The sequence below is a fragment of the Echiichthys vipera genome, assembly GCF_963691815.1.
Source record: "Echiichthys vipera genome assembly, chromosome: 13".
In the NCBI taxonomy this organism is placed as follows: domain Eukaryota; kingdom Metazoa; phylum Chordata; class Actinopteri; order Perciformes; family Trachinidae; genus Echiichthys; species Echiichthys vipera.
The window spans coordinates 1,340,244-1,357,191 of record NC_139838.1 but is presented as its reverse complement, the minus strand read 5'-3'; the positions used below and the strand labels follow the sequence as shown (position 1 = coordinate 1,357,191).

At 46.0% G+C, this 16,948-nt stretch overlaps 1 protein-coding gene across 2 annotated transcripts in view; it reads right to left on the bottom strand.

Annotated features, from left to right (window-relative positions):
* arhgef2a (Rho guanine nucleotide exchange factor (GEF) 2a) overlaps positions 1–16,948 on the bottom strand; it is a 159,131-nt gene that overhangs the window by 90,001 nt on the left and 52,182 nt on the right. For both annotated transcript variants that reach the window (XM_083925466.1, XM_083925467.1), the window contains 3 exons: positions 15,217–15,326; positions 1,491–1,634; positions 74–324 (listed from right to left, as the gene is read on the bottom strand). In XM_083925466.1, coding sequence (XP_083781592.1) covers positions 74–324; positions 1,491–1,634; positions 15,217–15,326 — 505 coding nt within the window. The remainder of the gene's footprint in view (positions 1–73; positions 325–1,490; positions 1,635–15,216; positions 15,327–16,948) is intronic.

Here is a 16,948-nt window from a genome sequence, read left to right as displayed (position 1 = left end):
CTTCACTGTGTACCACTGATTTTACCTGTATCTTAATTTTTTTTTAACAAATGTGAGAATACATGGCAGTCACCTGTTCCAGTAGTATATCCCCCAGCTGGTGAATGGTGAAGTTGCAGCTAGATCCGGACTGCAGGCTGCTGTTGCGCCGCAGGATTAGCTGTGCCAGGAAATGGGAATGTATCCTGATCAGCTGGTCGAGGCAGGGAAACATGGCATGCACAGTACACAGGTCCAGTTGAAGCTCCTCCAGCATGCCCTGCCTGAACACTCTTTCCATGATATGCAGTGTCCGTATGTGGTGCAGCTCTGTCTGAATCAGCTCTGAGTAGGACACGAACACACACACACACACACACACACACACACACACACACACACATCAAAGGCACGTAACAGACTGTATCAGTCATGCACTATATGCAAAAAGAGGAATTGCACTTCTGATATTCTTTTAAATTATATATGATGTAATAATATCTAGCTACAGTCAATATGATCTATGTAAGATTTTAATGTTGTGATTACCCTGGAGATCAAAAGGGAGATGGAGATCTTCAGAATTTGATAGAATATCCACTGTGGCTATACCACTGCTGTACTAGCATGTTTTTTAAATAACCAAGACACAATGAGCAAAATTAGACACTTTCAGATACCTCCCAGCTATTGGTGTTAATCTGACACATTGGTGACACGTAGTACACGTAAAACAAGTGCACGACAGGACAGGATTATGAAAAGACTCTCTTTGGGGAAGTTCAACAATGCAGCTGGAATTTCTCACCAGTTCAGTGCTGAACAGGGCAAGGATCTGTCTCTGCACACAGTGTTTCACTGTTTAAGACTTTTTTGGAATAAAAGCCCACTCTGCAATGACCAAACTTCTCATCAGCAGAAAGAATGTGATGAGAGTATGTTCAATTTATTTGGGTCTGATAGGAAACATTATGTTGGGCGTAGGACTAGGGAAAGACTGAACCCAAAGTGTGTAAAGAAGTCAGTTCAATTCTGAGGAGGAAGTGTCATGGTTTGGGGGATGTTTTCTGCAGCAGGAGTCCGGCCTCTTGTACAGCTACATGGCAGGGTGAATTCAAATGTTAACAGGGGCTGAAGTCATTCAAAGCAAAGGCCTCTATACTTCCTATTCACTTTTGAATCCTTTAGCCCTAAGAAAACATTGTTGAAATGTTCTCTTCTGACACAATGGTAACTGTTCTCTAATTTTGCTCACTGTTTTTTTTTTCACAAAATAAAAGCTTTTGTTGAAGTGCTTTGGTTATTAAAAAAATCATGCTTTTACAGCAGTGGTATAATCACAGCGGACATTCTATCAAATTCTGAACAATAAAAAATATCAGCATTTCAGAATAAATCAAGTATTTATAATTTGTTCTCTAATTTTGATCTCCAGTGTTTATATTCAGCAATACATTGTATGTCTGCACTACGAGGGAGAAAATTAAAGGTCGGTCAACTACTGCTCCCACCATAGATGACATCCTGTCTCTTGATGATATTTTTGCGGTGTGTCTGCAAGTAACTGCTGTCCACAGCCATGCTCCATGAGTCTGCCTTAAATTCCTGGCCATCGAGTTCCAACTCCTCCAATACTGAAGTATAGTAGATGTCTCCTAAAAAAGAGAAGATCATCAGCAACAAAGATCACAGGCTGGCAAATTAAACATTTAGAGTTCTATACTGAAGTACCATGAAATAACCCTGTAAATTCAGAAGCACCGCCAGCATATTTTAATTTCTGGGCATATACAGTTGGAGCTCATTAACTATGTCAGAAAATCTCAACTCACCAATCAAATCCTGCTATCTGTTATCGGCGGGTGTAACCAATGACGACAGTGATGCGCCATGAAAGTAGTCACCTTGCTCTGATTGGTCGTAGTGCTATCCAGTTGTGTGCGGTGGTATTTTGAAATGCATGCGTTGGTGCAACCCCTTGAGTTGGGAAGGTCTATTGATTGTTGCCAGACCCTGCGTCTGGATACAGATGTTTCTCCTTTCATTTGATCTGAGCTCTGTGTGAATACCGTAGCGCCATTAAGGGGGGTCAAACATGATTTATTCCTGTTAGTTTCACTGGCTGCAGTAGTTGCAGTGTAAATCAGGTGGCACACTTAAGCAGCTCAGATGAGTACAGACGGGCAATGGAAGAAACATTTTGGGAATGAATCACAGTGCTCTATCAAATTATCTGCTGGACTTTTATGGTTTACACACATTACAGAGTCTTAATTTCATAGTGGACATGTTATGTTACGTGTAATGACCAGAGACGTATAATAAAGTAAGTGGGCATACGTGCGCCTTGAGTGTGCGCCTAAACCTTCATTCATACAGTTTATGGTCTTAATCTCTAGTTTAAAGTCTTCTTCAATATAGAATGCCGTTCATTTAGTAACTTATGATCCCATTTAGAGTAGAATAGATTATAAAGCAGCAGAGGCTTTAGGGCGGGGGCTGCACGGCCACCTGTCAATCAGGATTTGTGTAAACATAGCTGTTTGTGTATCCACGGCACTGTAGACATTAAAATAGCCGTGACATGTTTTTGGGTGTTGTCTGTGTTAAAGTCTCAGGACTTTGACCCTGTCACAGTGTTTTCACTTCATCCCACTTTACTGGAACATTTTTGCCGCTGGAAACGCAGCATTCAGTTGCACTTTGCTAACCGAGCTACAGGTGTTAGCACCAGCTTTACAGGCTTTGTGTCACTACAGGTGAACAGAGCCGATAAAAAGAACACGCCTCTCACCGCCGACTAGAATATGCTATTGAAAATCATCAAAGTTTCCCTCTTTAGTGAATTAGCATTGAATACAGCAGCACCGTTGCATGACACTGGCATATGCTGCGTTTCAGTTCAACCTGGAACTCGTAAATTACGACTTCCGGATGGATATTTTTAAGTGTAGCGAGAACAAGATGCAGCACAGAGCCGCAGGTCAGAATCGAACCTGTGCTGCTGAGGAGAGTAGTTTTGGCCTCTTTACACGGGCACCTGCTTTAACCATTGGGCCACCGTCAGTTAACATAGCACTGGCCATCTGCTCTGGGAGCTGGGCAGCTGCTAAGCTTTCGGGGACCCTAAGCATAGCTACTCAGAATGGTCAGGGAGAGCAAAAAAAATATCTTCAGAGTTCCACTCAAACCTTTGCCATTTATTAAATATTTAAAATCGACATTAAGTCAACATTAAACAACTATGAAAATGTATACATTTAGTAATATATTACACAATTTGTTTCATAGAATATGTTCTTGAATTTGCCCTTGCGAAAAAGTCTGTGTAGCTGAACTTGAGGATGGTTCACCACAGCATTGTATTGAACTGGAGCCTTCAGACACGGTAGATGGTTGCTGGAGTTGTTCAGGATGCTGTTGTTGCTGACTGCTTGTGGACGGTTGCTGGAGTTGTTCAGGATGCTGTGGTTGTTGGCATCTTGTGGACGGTTGCTGGAGTTATTCAGGATGCTGTGGTTGTTGGCTGCTTGTGGACGGCTGCTGGAGTTGTTCAGGATGCTGTGGTTGTTGGCTGCTTGTGGACGGTTGCTGAAGTTGTTCAGGATGCTGTGGTTGTTGGCTGCTTGTGGACGGTTGCTGGAGTTGTTCAGGATGCTGTGGTTGTTGGCTGCTTATGGACAGTTGCTGGAGTTGTTCAGGATGCTGTGGTTGTTAGCTGCTTGTGGACGGTTGCTGGAGTTGTTCAGGATGCTGTGGTTGTTGGCTTATTGTGGATGTTGGCTCATCATTTGAATCTTCCTCCTGATGGTGTGTTGCTCCTTGAACATATTATAGAATTGGCCCTGTGGATAGTTTTGAAACAAAAAAAGTGATTAGCAAAAGCTAAATAAAAATACCAAACCATTAGGATTTTCTGATGACAAAAATATCACGTCGCACTACTGTTCATAATAGGGTAACAAGTTACTGAAATTATTATCAGCTTAAGTCTTCTGTTTTATCTGTAAAACACTTTATTATGTCATAGCTATCTAGAAGCCTGTTATTTCACAATAATAGGTGAATTAGAGGAAACTATTATATTATATTAATTTAGTGGAACATAGACAAAGACCTTAAATATGGATGTACTCTAATCATACACATTAAACAAAACAATGGTACCATATTTTGGCTCAACCAGCAGATGTCACCCTTTCCATAGCCTCAGATTGAATGAACCCCAACATACGGTATTAGTCCAACCAACTAAACTACGTGTTAATTTTTCTAGCATTCTGCTTACTGCACGCATCCCTATTTAAAGTAATGGACTATTCTTATTTCTTGGTCAATTCATCTGCCCTTCTAATATCTGGTCATTAATTATTAATAAGTCATAGAGTATGGTCTTTACCTACTCTATCTGTAAAGTGATAAGATAGAGAATAGATAGATATTTTTGCAGAAAAAGCTTTGGACTGAAGCAGTGCACTGTGCATGGACTGCTAACTAGAATTTAGCTGACTTCATATAAGACGCTGAATATCTGACAATTGTCATCTAAAGTTGACAACTGTCAACTTTGTAAACGTGCCACATGCATTGATTATACTTTTTTTGTCTTAGAGCTGCATTATTGCTAGGTAACCTAGCCTAGCTTGCTGACGTTAGCTACAAGCAAGCTATGAGCTATGTTAGCAAAACAATTAAACAGGGACTTACAAGCAAGGGATGCACAGGCGTCATCTCTCTGTTTTCTCTTCTTCCATTTTTCCAGTGCTGATTTATGTTGTCTCTTACATCCATTATGATTTATGCCTCAACATTCACAGATTAGTTAAGCAGGTTAAATATGGCTACTTCAAGTTTAGCCAACAGGGAAAACTCCCATGCAAAAGAAGGGAGTCACAAACTCTAATGGCTGTAGCATTTCCGAGAAGCTTGGGGGGGGGTACGAACAAGAATAATAATAGAGAACAATGATCTTTATTTATATTGCCATTTCCATTATATTCCATTTTCTAGGGCAACACGTGCTTTACAAGAGAAACATAAAAATGTTTTATACTATGATATACATGAGAACTTCATTTAAAAGTAGACTCGCTTTTAGCAAGTAAACTGCCCGACACTGCTCACCTGAGCTTGTTCAATTCTTTTGTTCAGACTGATGGGCCATTTCTTTGTGTGACTGATGGGCCATTTGTTTGTGTCAACAACTCCCACTGTCTATCCGCATTATCACTTTAACAGTTCTCCAGAACTCAATAAAGGAAAAAATCAACAGCTGAGTTTCTCAGGTTCTGTGGCTTCACGTAGTCAGGGCAGATAGACAAGTTCAACCACGGGAGAGTACAGTAGTAAAAGGGGGGGGTATTAAAAAAAAAAAACATTTGTCATGAATCTGTATTCCCAGTGTTTTCTCCCCTCCCCCGTGTCTGTGTCTCCCTCTCTCATAGGAGCAGGTCTAATGAGCTGGATGGTGTGCAGGCAACACACCTGTTCATCATCAGCCACAGTCAAGACCCGGCCTCTCCAGTCACTCTTCGTCAGATCGTCCAGTCTCCCATGTGGTACACTGCCCTGACTCCTGTTGCTACTTTTTGAGATAAACTCTATTTTTTCGCCTAGTGTGTTACATAAATACATATCTTGTTTTTCCCTGCGTCCAGGAGTGTCCACACTCACCTGCACCCTTCTTATGCCAGCCTGATCTGCTCATTTCCGTCCTTCCCGCCTCACTGCCTCATCCTCGCCACTCTGCCTACCCATCTAGCCTCGTCTCGTCTCTCTGCTCACCTCACTGCCACCCCCTCTCAGCTGACCACCTGCATCTTATGGCCTCAGCCTTCACCGGCTTCACTGCTCCACCTGGAGCCTTAAATACGGCACTAATAAAGAACCTTGAACTGAGTTTCGTGTTTGGGTCCCCCCTCATTGGTTACTTATGACAACATTTGTTATTTCACAATTCTCACTATTTAAACTGAGATTACACATTGTGCTTTCTACACAGTCACAGTGTTTTAAGATTAAAAAAAAGGACATGCAGATGTTATATTCTGAGCTGATCAGCGACTTAATTCTGTGTAACGTGCATGACTGAACAATGACTCACAGCACATGAAAAACGGCAACTTTAAAAATGATATCCAGTTTTAGTCATGCTGTTCAAGACCAAAAGCCAACTGAAGAACAGAGTGGAAACCAACAGTTTATATAATCTACCAACGGATGATCATGTGCATGAAAATTAAAATGTGTACTATATAAAGACTACTCAGCAAATAAACATAGATTTACGGTTGTATCTGGAAATATTGTCAGGGTTTTGGGTCCGGTGCACTCTGCTTGTCTGTTTGTGTACTGTTGGCCATGCCTTTGTTTGCAGACCATGTGCTTTTTTGTTTGTGGCTGTGACGCCACTCCCCCTGTTTTTCCACCACTTATTGTCCACACCTGTTCTGCCAATTAGTTTGCTTGTTACCTTGTTTTCTCCTGGCCAATGATTGGTCTCTGTCTCCCTATTTAAGTTCAGCCTTCTCAGTGTCCTTTGTCAGATTGTTTTGCAAGATTGTGTGCCACACTGCCTGTCTTGGATTTTCTCTGTCGTTGTTCGGATTACTCTGCCTGTTTTGGATTCACTCTGCCTTTTTTTGGATTCACTCTGCCTGTATTGGATTCACTCTGTTAGTTTAGATTTTTTGCACTGCCGGAAAGAGGTTTATCCTTTGTTACCTGATTGCTCTGTGGATTGCTCTGCCTCTGTTCCCTGGACACTTGTTGGACTTTGTTTATTTAAAAACTTTAAGTTGGATTTTGTGTCTTCGGAGCTTTGACTCTTCTGGACTAACTGAAAATAAACCTGATCATTGAATCTCACCTGGTCTGCTTTTGGGTCAAAACCAGCTAGCATAACAGTACAATCTGACCACAATGGACCCAGCAGACCCAACCCAAGTCAAGACTGCTTCATTTTTGGGAGACAGCAGACCCAACTGGACGCCGCGTCAGCGAGCATCAGAGATCTGACTGCCCAGATTCAGCCTCTACAACTAGCTCACTGCCTCAGCTGCCTCATTCCCTCTCCAGCCAGCCCGTGAGCCCCGTCTTTCCCCTCCCGAAAGGTACGCTGGTGAGCCTGGCACATGCCGTTCCTTTTTATCTCAGTGTTCTTTGATTTTCCAACTGCAATCTACCACCTTCCCCACCGATCGGGCCAAAGTGGCTTATGTTATTACCCTACTCTCGGGGCGAGCAAGGGAGTGGGTAACGGCCCTCTTGGAGGCAGAGCCGCTATGTTGCAATGACTACAATGAGTTTCCGTCTGAGATGAAAAGGGTCTTCGACCGCTCCAAGCATGGACATGAGGCTGCTCGTGAACTGCTGCGCATGCGCCAGGGCCGCAGGTCTGTGTCAGATTATGCCATTGATTTCCAAACACTTGCAACCTCAACCGCTTGGAATGCAGATGCTCTGTTTGATACTTTCCTGAATGGAATGTCTGAAGACAAGATCAAAGACGAGCTGGTGTCTCACGATCTGGCAAACCTCCTGTGAGGCCTTGATTAACCTTGCCATCCGTGTAGACTTCAGGAGCGCCGCCGAGGAAGGTTCCCTGGGCTTTCCCTGCAGCCCTCTTCTGGTTCTCCTGTCAACCAACCAACCCCTCTGCCTGCTTCTGGTATCCCTGAGCCGATGCAAATTGACCGCACTCGCCTGACCCTCGAGGAACGTCAGAGGCGAATTCAGTCCCGGTCCTGTCTGTATTGTGGCCAGCCCGGCCATTTCATCACCAGATGTCCAGTAAAAAACAACGCTCGCCAGTAGCTAGGGGGGTACTGGTGAGCGTAACGCCCATTGAACCCTCCTCCATGCAACAAGCTCTCCTACCAGCTACCTTGAAATGGGAGAAGCTGCAACAGCAAGTGATGCCTCTCATTGACTCTGGGGCAGAAGCGAACTTCATTGACGCCCACTTCTTGTTCCAATGCGGAGTGCCCACAACAGCCCTTAAGACTCCTCTGGTGGCTAATGCCTTGAATGGACAGCAGTTGGCCAAGATCGCCTGTGCCAGCGTTCCGGTGAGCCTGCATCTCTCGGGTAAGCACCATGAACAGCTGTCTTTCTATGTTATTGATTCTCCACAAGCCCCTGTAGTGCTTGGCCATCCCTGGCTTGTTAAACATAATCCTAACATAGACTGGGTTAGTGGGCAGATTGTGGGATGGAGCTTGTCCTGTCACTCTCATTGCCTTCTTCGTGCTCAGGCTCCTTTTACTCCGGATCCCAGATCCTCTGAAGTGTTTCCAGATCTTTCCTCAGTCCCTGCAGTTTATTCGGCCCTCAAAGCTGTTTTTAGTAAGTCCAAAGCCTCTTCCTTGCCACCACATCGCCCTTATGATTGTGCCATTGATCTCCTGCCCGGCCGGTCCCCCCCTAGGGGGCGCCTTTACTCCCTCTCCCGGCCGGAGACTGAAGCCATGGACAAGTATATCCAGGAGTCCTTGGCAGCGGGCATCTTCCGTCCTTCCTCCTCTCCTGCTGGTGCCGTTTTTTTCTTTGTGGGCAAGAAGGACGGCTCCTTACGACCTTGTATTGACTACAGAGGCCTCAATGACATCACCATCAAGAACCGCTACCCGCTCCCTTTGATGTCTTCAGCGTTTGAGTTACTTCAAGAGGCCAGAGTGTTTACCAAACTTGACCTCCGGAACGCCTACCATCTAGTTCGTATCCGTGAGGGGGATGAGTGGAAGGTGGCCTTTAACACCACCATTGGTCACTATGAGTACCTTGTCCTCCCATTTGGCCTTACCAATGCCCCAGCTGTTTTTCAATGTCTGGTTAACGATGTACTCAGAGATATGATTAATAAGTTTGTTTTTGTTTATTTGGTTGATATCCTAATTTTCTCCAAGTCCCTAGCCGAACACACATCCCATGTCCGAAAGGTGCTTCAGCGCCTCCTGGAGAACCAACTCTATGTGAAAGCAGAGAAGTGTGAGTTTCTTAGGAACTCCGTCTCTTTCCTTGGGTATGTGGTCTCAGCCGGCACTGTCGAGATGGACCAACAGAAGATCAAGGCAGTGGTGGAATGGCCTACACCCTCTACCCGGCGAGAACTCCAACGCTTCCTCGGGTTTGCCAATTTTTATAGACGTTTCATAAGTAATTACAGTGCATTGGCTGCCCCCCTAACAGCTTTGACTTCTACTTCTGTTAAGTACTCCTGGCCTCCCGAGGCAAAGGAAGCATTTCTGACCATGAAGCAGCGTTTCACCTCTGCTCCAATCCTGATCCAGCCAGACCCAGATTTGCAGTTCATTGTGGAGGTTGATGCATCCGATGTTGGCGTGGGAGCAGTACTGTCCCAACGTTTGGCCAAGGACAACAAGTTCCACCCCTGTGCCTTCTTTTCTCACCGTCTGACACCACCCGAACGGAATTATGATGTGGGCAATAGGGAACTGTTGGCAGTGAAGATGGCCCTGGAGGAGTAGAAACACTGGTTGGAGGGGGCCACCGTGCCATTTCTTGTCTGGACCGACCATAAGAACCTTGAATATATCCGCTCTGCTAAAAGGGTTAGTCCTCGGCAAGCTCGTTGGTCCATGTTCTTCTCTAGGTTCAATTTTACTCTGTCCTATCGTCCAGGCCACAAGAACGTGAAACCTGATGCCCTCTCCCGACAGTTCAGCTCCTGTGACGAGATCCAAGAACCAGATCCCATCCTGCCTGCCCACTGCTTTGTCCAGGCAGCACATTTTGAGATCGAATCTGTTGTGGCTGCAGCCCAAGCTAGGGAAGCAGGGCCCAGCCAGTGCCCCACTAACCGCCTCTTTGTCCCAAGTTCTGTTCGTTCTCAGGTTCTGCAGTGGGGTCATTCGTCTGGGCTGTCCTGTCATCCAGGGTCTAAAAGAACTCAAGCCTTCATCAGTCGGCGCTTCTGGTGGCCTACGATGAGTAAGGATGTCCGCGACTTTGTCGCTGCCTGCCCTGTCGGTGCCCGGAACAAGACCTCAACACAACCCCCTGCTGGCTTCCTGAAACCCCTGCCAGTCCCAAGAAGACCCTGGTCTCACATCTCCCTTAAATTTGTCACTGGTCTACCTCCCTCTGATGGCAACACCACTGTTCTCACAGTCATTGACCGCTTCTCCAAGTCAGTACACTTTATTCCCTTATCCAGTCTTCCGTCTGCCAGTGAAACGGCCAATATAATGATTCAGCATGTGTTCAAACTGCACGGGTTGCCCCTGGAGGTGGTATCGGACAGAGGTCCGCAGTTTACGTCCAGTTTCTGGAAAGCCTTTTGTAAGCTCCTCGGAGCATCTGTTTGCTTATCTTCTGGGTTTCATCCACAAACCAACAGCCAGACGGAGAGGTCTAACCAGCAACTGGAGATGGTTCTTCGCTGCGTGGCCTCCCAGAACCCGACATCCTGGAGCCGGCAGTTACCTTGGGCGGAGTACGCCATCAACTCCCGTATCTCCTCCTCCACTGACCGGTCCCCTTTCGAGTGCTCCTTGGGCTACCAACCACCTCTCTTCCCAGACCAGGAGTTGGACATGGGGTCTCCCTCTGCTGAATCCTTCATCCTCCGCTGCCGTCGAACGTGGAGGCGCACCCGGGCAACCCTTCTTCGTACCTCGATCAAGATGAAGGCCCAGGCTGACAAGCACCGCACCCAAGCTCCACGCTATCGCCAGGGCCAGCGGGTATGGCTTTCAACCCGGGACCTTCCCCTGAAAACGGAGTCCCGCAAAATGACCTCCCGTTTCATCGGGCCCTTCCCCTTTTCTAAAATCCTTAGCCCCACTGCTGTCCGCCTCGAGATCCCCGCTCCCCTTCGCCGTGTTCACCCCACCTTCAACGTCTCCAAAATCAAGCCATTCATCACCAGTCCCTTGCACCCTGAGCCCGACCCTCCCCCGCCCCCACGGCTTGTTGACGGTTCTGAAGTGTACACGGTACGCAAGCTTCTCGACGTCAGGCGTTGGGGCCGAGGACTCCAGTACCTCGTGGACTGGGAGGGCTATGGTCCCGAGGAGAGGTGCTGGGTCCCAGCATCCTGGACCCGACACTGATAAGAGACTTTTGCAGTCGGCAACCCGCCCAACGCAAAGGGACGCCCGGAGGCGTTCGTTGAGGGGGGGTAGTGTCAGGGTTTTGGGTCCGGTGCACTCTGCTGGTCTTTTTGTGTACTGTTGGCCATGCCTTTGTTTGCAGACCATGTGCTTTTGTGTTTGTGGCTGTGACGCCACTCCCCCTGTTTTTCCACCACTTATTGTCCACACCTGTTCTGCCAATTAGTTTGCTTGTTACCTTGTTTTCTCCTGGCCAATGATTGGTCTCTGTCTCCCTATTTAAGTTCAGCCTTCTCAGTGTCCTTTGTCAGATTGTTTTGCAAGATTGTGTGCCACACTGCCTGTCTTGGATTTTCTCTGTCGTTGTTCGGATTACTCTGCCTGTTTTGGATTCACTCTGCCTTTTTTTGGATTCACTCTGCCTGTATTGGATTCACTCTGTTAGTTTAGATTTTTTGCACTGCCGGAAAGAGGTTTATCCTTTGTTACCTGATTGCTCTGTGGATTGCTCTGCCTCTGTTCCCTGGACACTTGTTGGACTTTGTTTATTTAAAAACTTTAAGTTGGATTTTGTGTCTTCGGAGCTTTGACTCTTCTGGACTAACTGAAAATAAACCCGATCATTCAATCTGCTTCTCACCTGGTCTGCTTTTGGGTCAAAACCAGCTAGCATAACAAATATACCATATTGTATAAAGAAAAGCAGCTGAGCTAATGGATATAAATATACTCACTGCCACTTAATCGCTAGCTGAGGTGCCCATTTTGTGTCGACAAATAGACTAACACATGTAAACAATGATGAAATTCTTGTATTACCCTTGATTCGGCTCCACAGCGGAGAATCGGCTGAATAAATAAGATGAATATCAATTCACCGGTCAACATCAAGTGCTGTGAGTTTGAGTCACCAGAAACATGGCAAGACATGGTTATCTCAGATTTTGGTTATTGTTTACAGCCTCTTTGCTGTCAGTGTCACATTACTCCCTCAGCTGCTTATTTCCTGTGGAGTCAACATGCAGAAATACAGACAGCGCCACTCTGTCAATGCATCCCACCCGGAGGGTGTATTTTCCTTCAATCCTGTCAACAGATTTCAGGTGCTGCCCCCTAGTGTCTAAGGTTAACAGGTGCAGTCCCCCAAGTGCAGGTGGTTGGATGAAAGGAGGAACATCTGTAGATGTGGGTCTGGATTTCCAGGCTACAATAGAGTGAAAAATCAACTTGATCTTTCCCTTGTTAAGATAGCTGGTTGAAGAATAACCAAGGTCACCAGATCACGCTGTAAAACCATGTGAAATTACAATAAATCATGTTAAACTGAATATTAAGTTTATTAATAATACTTTTACTAATGAAAGAATCAACATGTACCTTTAGAAATGCATCAAAATGCTCCTTATGTCTCCCACACTGCTTGGGTAGGCCAGTGATTATGTTTGATTGATATTTTAGCTAGCAGGGGTACAGAGACAAATGTATTAACTCAAGTATTAAAGCCCTTCCACCTCACTACATGTCTGTCTAAAACATTCATGCAGTAAAGCAAAAAAATACATTAACGTGCTTATTCAGTAGTAATAATATACAGTAATAGGATATATCTTGATATTAACACTGAAAGGTACTTTTGATACTTGTACACTTTGCTGTGTGTTTTTAAGTCCCAATGCGAATTCAGGACCTAACTATAATGGAGCATACTTAGAATATGGTATTTACTTTGACCTTTGTCACTTCCCATAACTTGGTCTTTTTGTGATCTTTGCTCCTACAGTATAGTGTATGCGGAGCAACAATTTGGCCAAAACTGCATGCCACACATTAACCGATTCCACTCATTAACAACCAATGTCCAAACTCTCAAAACCAGAAATCTTGCTGTTTTGCCTGCATGGGTCCATACTGGAGAATCGGCCCACTCAACAAAGTTGACTGAAGATGTAAACTAGGGTCGGACCAATATGGGTCTTTTGATATAGATACTGATTTTAGAGAAACATTTTTAACATATATATGGCATGCCGTTAAATAAATTAATATTTGTATCTACTGAATGAAACTCTGTATATATTGAATGAAACTCTGAATAAATTGAATGAAAACCAAAGTGGTTGAGAAAGAAAAAGAAAACAAGAGAAACAACATAGTTATCCCGTATGTGGCTGGGGTATCAGAGAAACTCAGGAGGATCTTCAACAAACACTGCATCCCTGTGTATTTCAAACCCGGTAACACACTCAGACAGAGACTAGTACATCCCAAGGACAGAACACCACACATCCACAAAATCAATCTGGTTTATGCTGTCCAATGCAACGAGGAATGCAAAGATCTCTACATTGGAGAAACAAAACAACCACTGCATAAACGCATGGCCCAACACAGGAGAGCTTACTCCTCAGGCCTGGACTCTGCTGTCCACTTACACCTCAAGGAGAAAGCCCATTCCTTTGATGACAACAATGTCCAAATCTTGGACAGAGAGGACAGATGGTTTGAAAGAGGAGTAAAAGAAGCCATCTATGTAAAAGTAAAAACCATCGCTAAACAGAGGAGGTGGGCTGAGACACCACTTATCTCCAATTTACAATGCTGCCCTTTCATTCCTTCCCAGGAGATTCAACAATCTAACCTCAAAGAACAACTGTTCACAATAGGCCTCCTGTGACTCCAACGACGGTCGTTAAGACTCAATAGAGCACTAACGAAGTCGAAACCAACTTCCCAACCAACGACTGCCACTCTAACGACGGCCGTTTGTGGGAATAATCGGGAATTCACGGGCCCAATCGTCTGGGTTTTCATGCAGTGCATCTTACTCTTACTCTCACTTTTTCTGTGGCACTAATCCCTGCATGTCAACCATTTACTAAGGGCCTGTCTACTGTGAGAAATAACCAAAGATGACCTACCTTATTCATCTATGATTGTAAATCCTTGATTAGCATAACAGTCAAGCTGAGAATGACTGCTGGGGGGATTGTGGATAGGAGTCACATGGGGATTGCAAATGGTGACAAAAGGGGGGTCGTAAATACTGATAACTTCAACAGGGGCCATAAACATGGGGTAGTGTGTTTTTGTTAATTCTAATGTCATTGTGTTTGTAAGAGGCTTTGATCTGACTTGTATATCTGTTGAAGAAATTTGGGGATAGGGAGAGATGATAGAGACCCGGCTGTTGGTCTGATCTCTCCTGTCTGCAGCAGTATTTAGTAAAGATATGATTTGAGAAACACTGAAGACTCCAGAGAATTTCTTTCACACCACAAAGACGTGTTTTTCTGTAACCGCACAACTGTAGTATTGTTTTGAAAACGTTTTTTTTGTAACCCGATCCCAGAGTGGCAAGATTTGGCAACGACCCCCGTGACGTTGTCGTCTGGACGGTGAAACTGCATACTTTGTTAACGCTGCAGTCATCGCCCCACCTCCGGCCTCTAACCCTGTCACATAACAACAACAGTGCTGCTGCGAGAGAGGGGAGACACGGACCCATAGACCGAACCGTACTCTGAGCAACATGCATTGGAATGAATTAGGAAGACCACAGATTTCTCCCTTTTTCCTGATGCTCTGAATAAGTCACTAAAATGGTTGCTAGTACCTTTTTATAAATAAAGTTTCCAAGGAGGTCACAAAAAGTAGCGAGACGTTGCCCACCTGTGAGTGCTTTGGGATGGGGAAGGGCTCACATCAGCAGCTGCTGCTCCTTAAGGACACTAACTACAGAGTGATTCGTGCATCAGAGTATTTCTTGAGCCGAGTCTGTGTGGACGGAAAACTTTTTAAGAAGGATGAAGAAAAAAGGGTCGTTTTCGATCGTGTGGACATATCGTAAGTAATTTAAATGTGGAGCTGTACAGATAATTATTCAAATACCGTCAACTCAGCTGCTAAGCAGAAGTCTTACACTATCCTGCTGCTGCCCTATACACATTACTAGTATGTCTTACTCGATGGTGCAGGGATAAAGCCTGACATCCGGCACGTGGCGGGATATCCGACCCTCCGCTACATATTTTGCATACTCAAGTGCTGGAGTTTGGTCTGGCACAGCAAGACTAACACGTCACCAATGAGCCATCCCCTCTACCCAGTGTCTCCAGATTTCCCAGCCAATTTACTATGAAATATAGTTTGAATGTTCTCATACCGTCATCATTGAGAGACTCCACTGACATAGCTCTGGTCCTGAAGCTGAGGGAGTCTGTGGATTGGGAAAGGATCCTGCGCAGCCTCAGGGGAGATTCATCATTCAGGGTCCTACAACACAAACACATGTACATTGGTAAGTGGCGGGACAGCTGTTGAGAGACAGTATAGGCAGGAACGAAAGCATGTGTATGTATATGTATGCATTCATACATACATCTATGTATGCTCATTAATGTGCAATATCTAATCTCATCTCATCTTCAACCGCTTATCCGGGGTCGGGTTTCGGGGGAAGCATCTTTAGCAGGGGACCCCAAACTTCGCTTTCCCGGGCCACATTAACCAGCTCTAACTGGGGAATCCCAAGGCGTTCCCAGGCCAGTGTGGAGATATAATCTCTCCACCTAGTCCTGGGTCTTCCCGAGGCCTCCTCCCAGCTGAACGTGCCTGGAACACCTCCCTAGGGAGGCGCCCAGTGGGCATCCTTACTGGATGCCTGGCCCACCTCAACTGGCTCCTTTCAACGCAAAGGAGCAGCGGCTCTACTCCGAGTCCCTCACAGATGGCTGAACTTCTCACCCTTTCTCTGAGGGAGACTCCAGCCACCCTCCTGAGAAAACCCATCTCGGCCGCTTGTACCCGCGACGCTTTCATGACCATAGGTGAGGGTAGGAACGAGATTGACCGGTAGATCAAGAGCTTTGCCTTCCGGCTCAGCTCTCTTTTCGTCACAATGGTGCGGTAGAGCGACTGCAACACCGCCCCTGCTGCTCTGATTCTCCGGCCAAACTCACGCTCCATCATCCCCTTACTCGTGAACATGATCCCAAAGTACTTCAATTCCTTCACTTGGGGTAAGGACTCATTCCCTACCTGGAGTAAGCAATCCACCGGTTTCTTGCTGAGAGCCATGGCCTCAGATTTAGAGGTGCTGATCCTCATCCCAGCCGTTTTACACTCGGCTGCGAACCGATCCAGTGAGTGTTGAAGGTCACTGACCAACGATGCCATCAGGACCACATAATCTGCAAAAATCAGAGACAAGATCCTCAGCCCACTGAACTGCAACCCCTTCCCATCACGACTACGCCTCGATATCCTGTCCATGAAAATCACAAACAGGATTGGTGACAAAGCGCACCCTTGGCGGAGGCCAACCCCCACCGGGAACGAATCCGACTTACTGCCGAGGATCCAGACACAGCTCTCGCTTTGGTTGTACAGAGATTGGATGGCCCACAGAAGTGACTCCCTCACCCCATACTCCTGCAGCACCTCCCACAGTATCTCCCGAGGGACCCAGTCATATGCATCCCTGTGGAGGTTGGGGGCATTGAACCAGAGTGGGCAATGTTCAAAGCTTCCATTGCTGAAGCTGCAGTGGTGAGCTGTGACCTCAAGGTCTTAGGTGCCTCAAGGGGGGTAACGCTTGAACACCGTGGTGGACACCGGTGGTCAGGGAAGCTGTCCGACTGAAGAAGGAGGCCTTCCAGGATATGTTATCCCAGAAGACTCCGGAGGCAGTTGCAAGGTACCGACTGGCCAGATGGGGTGCAGAGGCAAAGCAGCGGGTGTGGGAGGAGTTCGGAGAAGTCTTGGAGAAGGACTTTCGGGCGGCACCAAGGTGCTTCTTGAAAACCATTCGACATCTCAGGAGGGGGAAACGGGCACCCGTCTAAGCTGTTTACAGTAAGGATGGGACGCTGGTGACCTCAGCTGATGAGGTAATT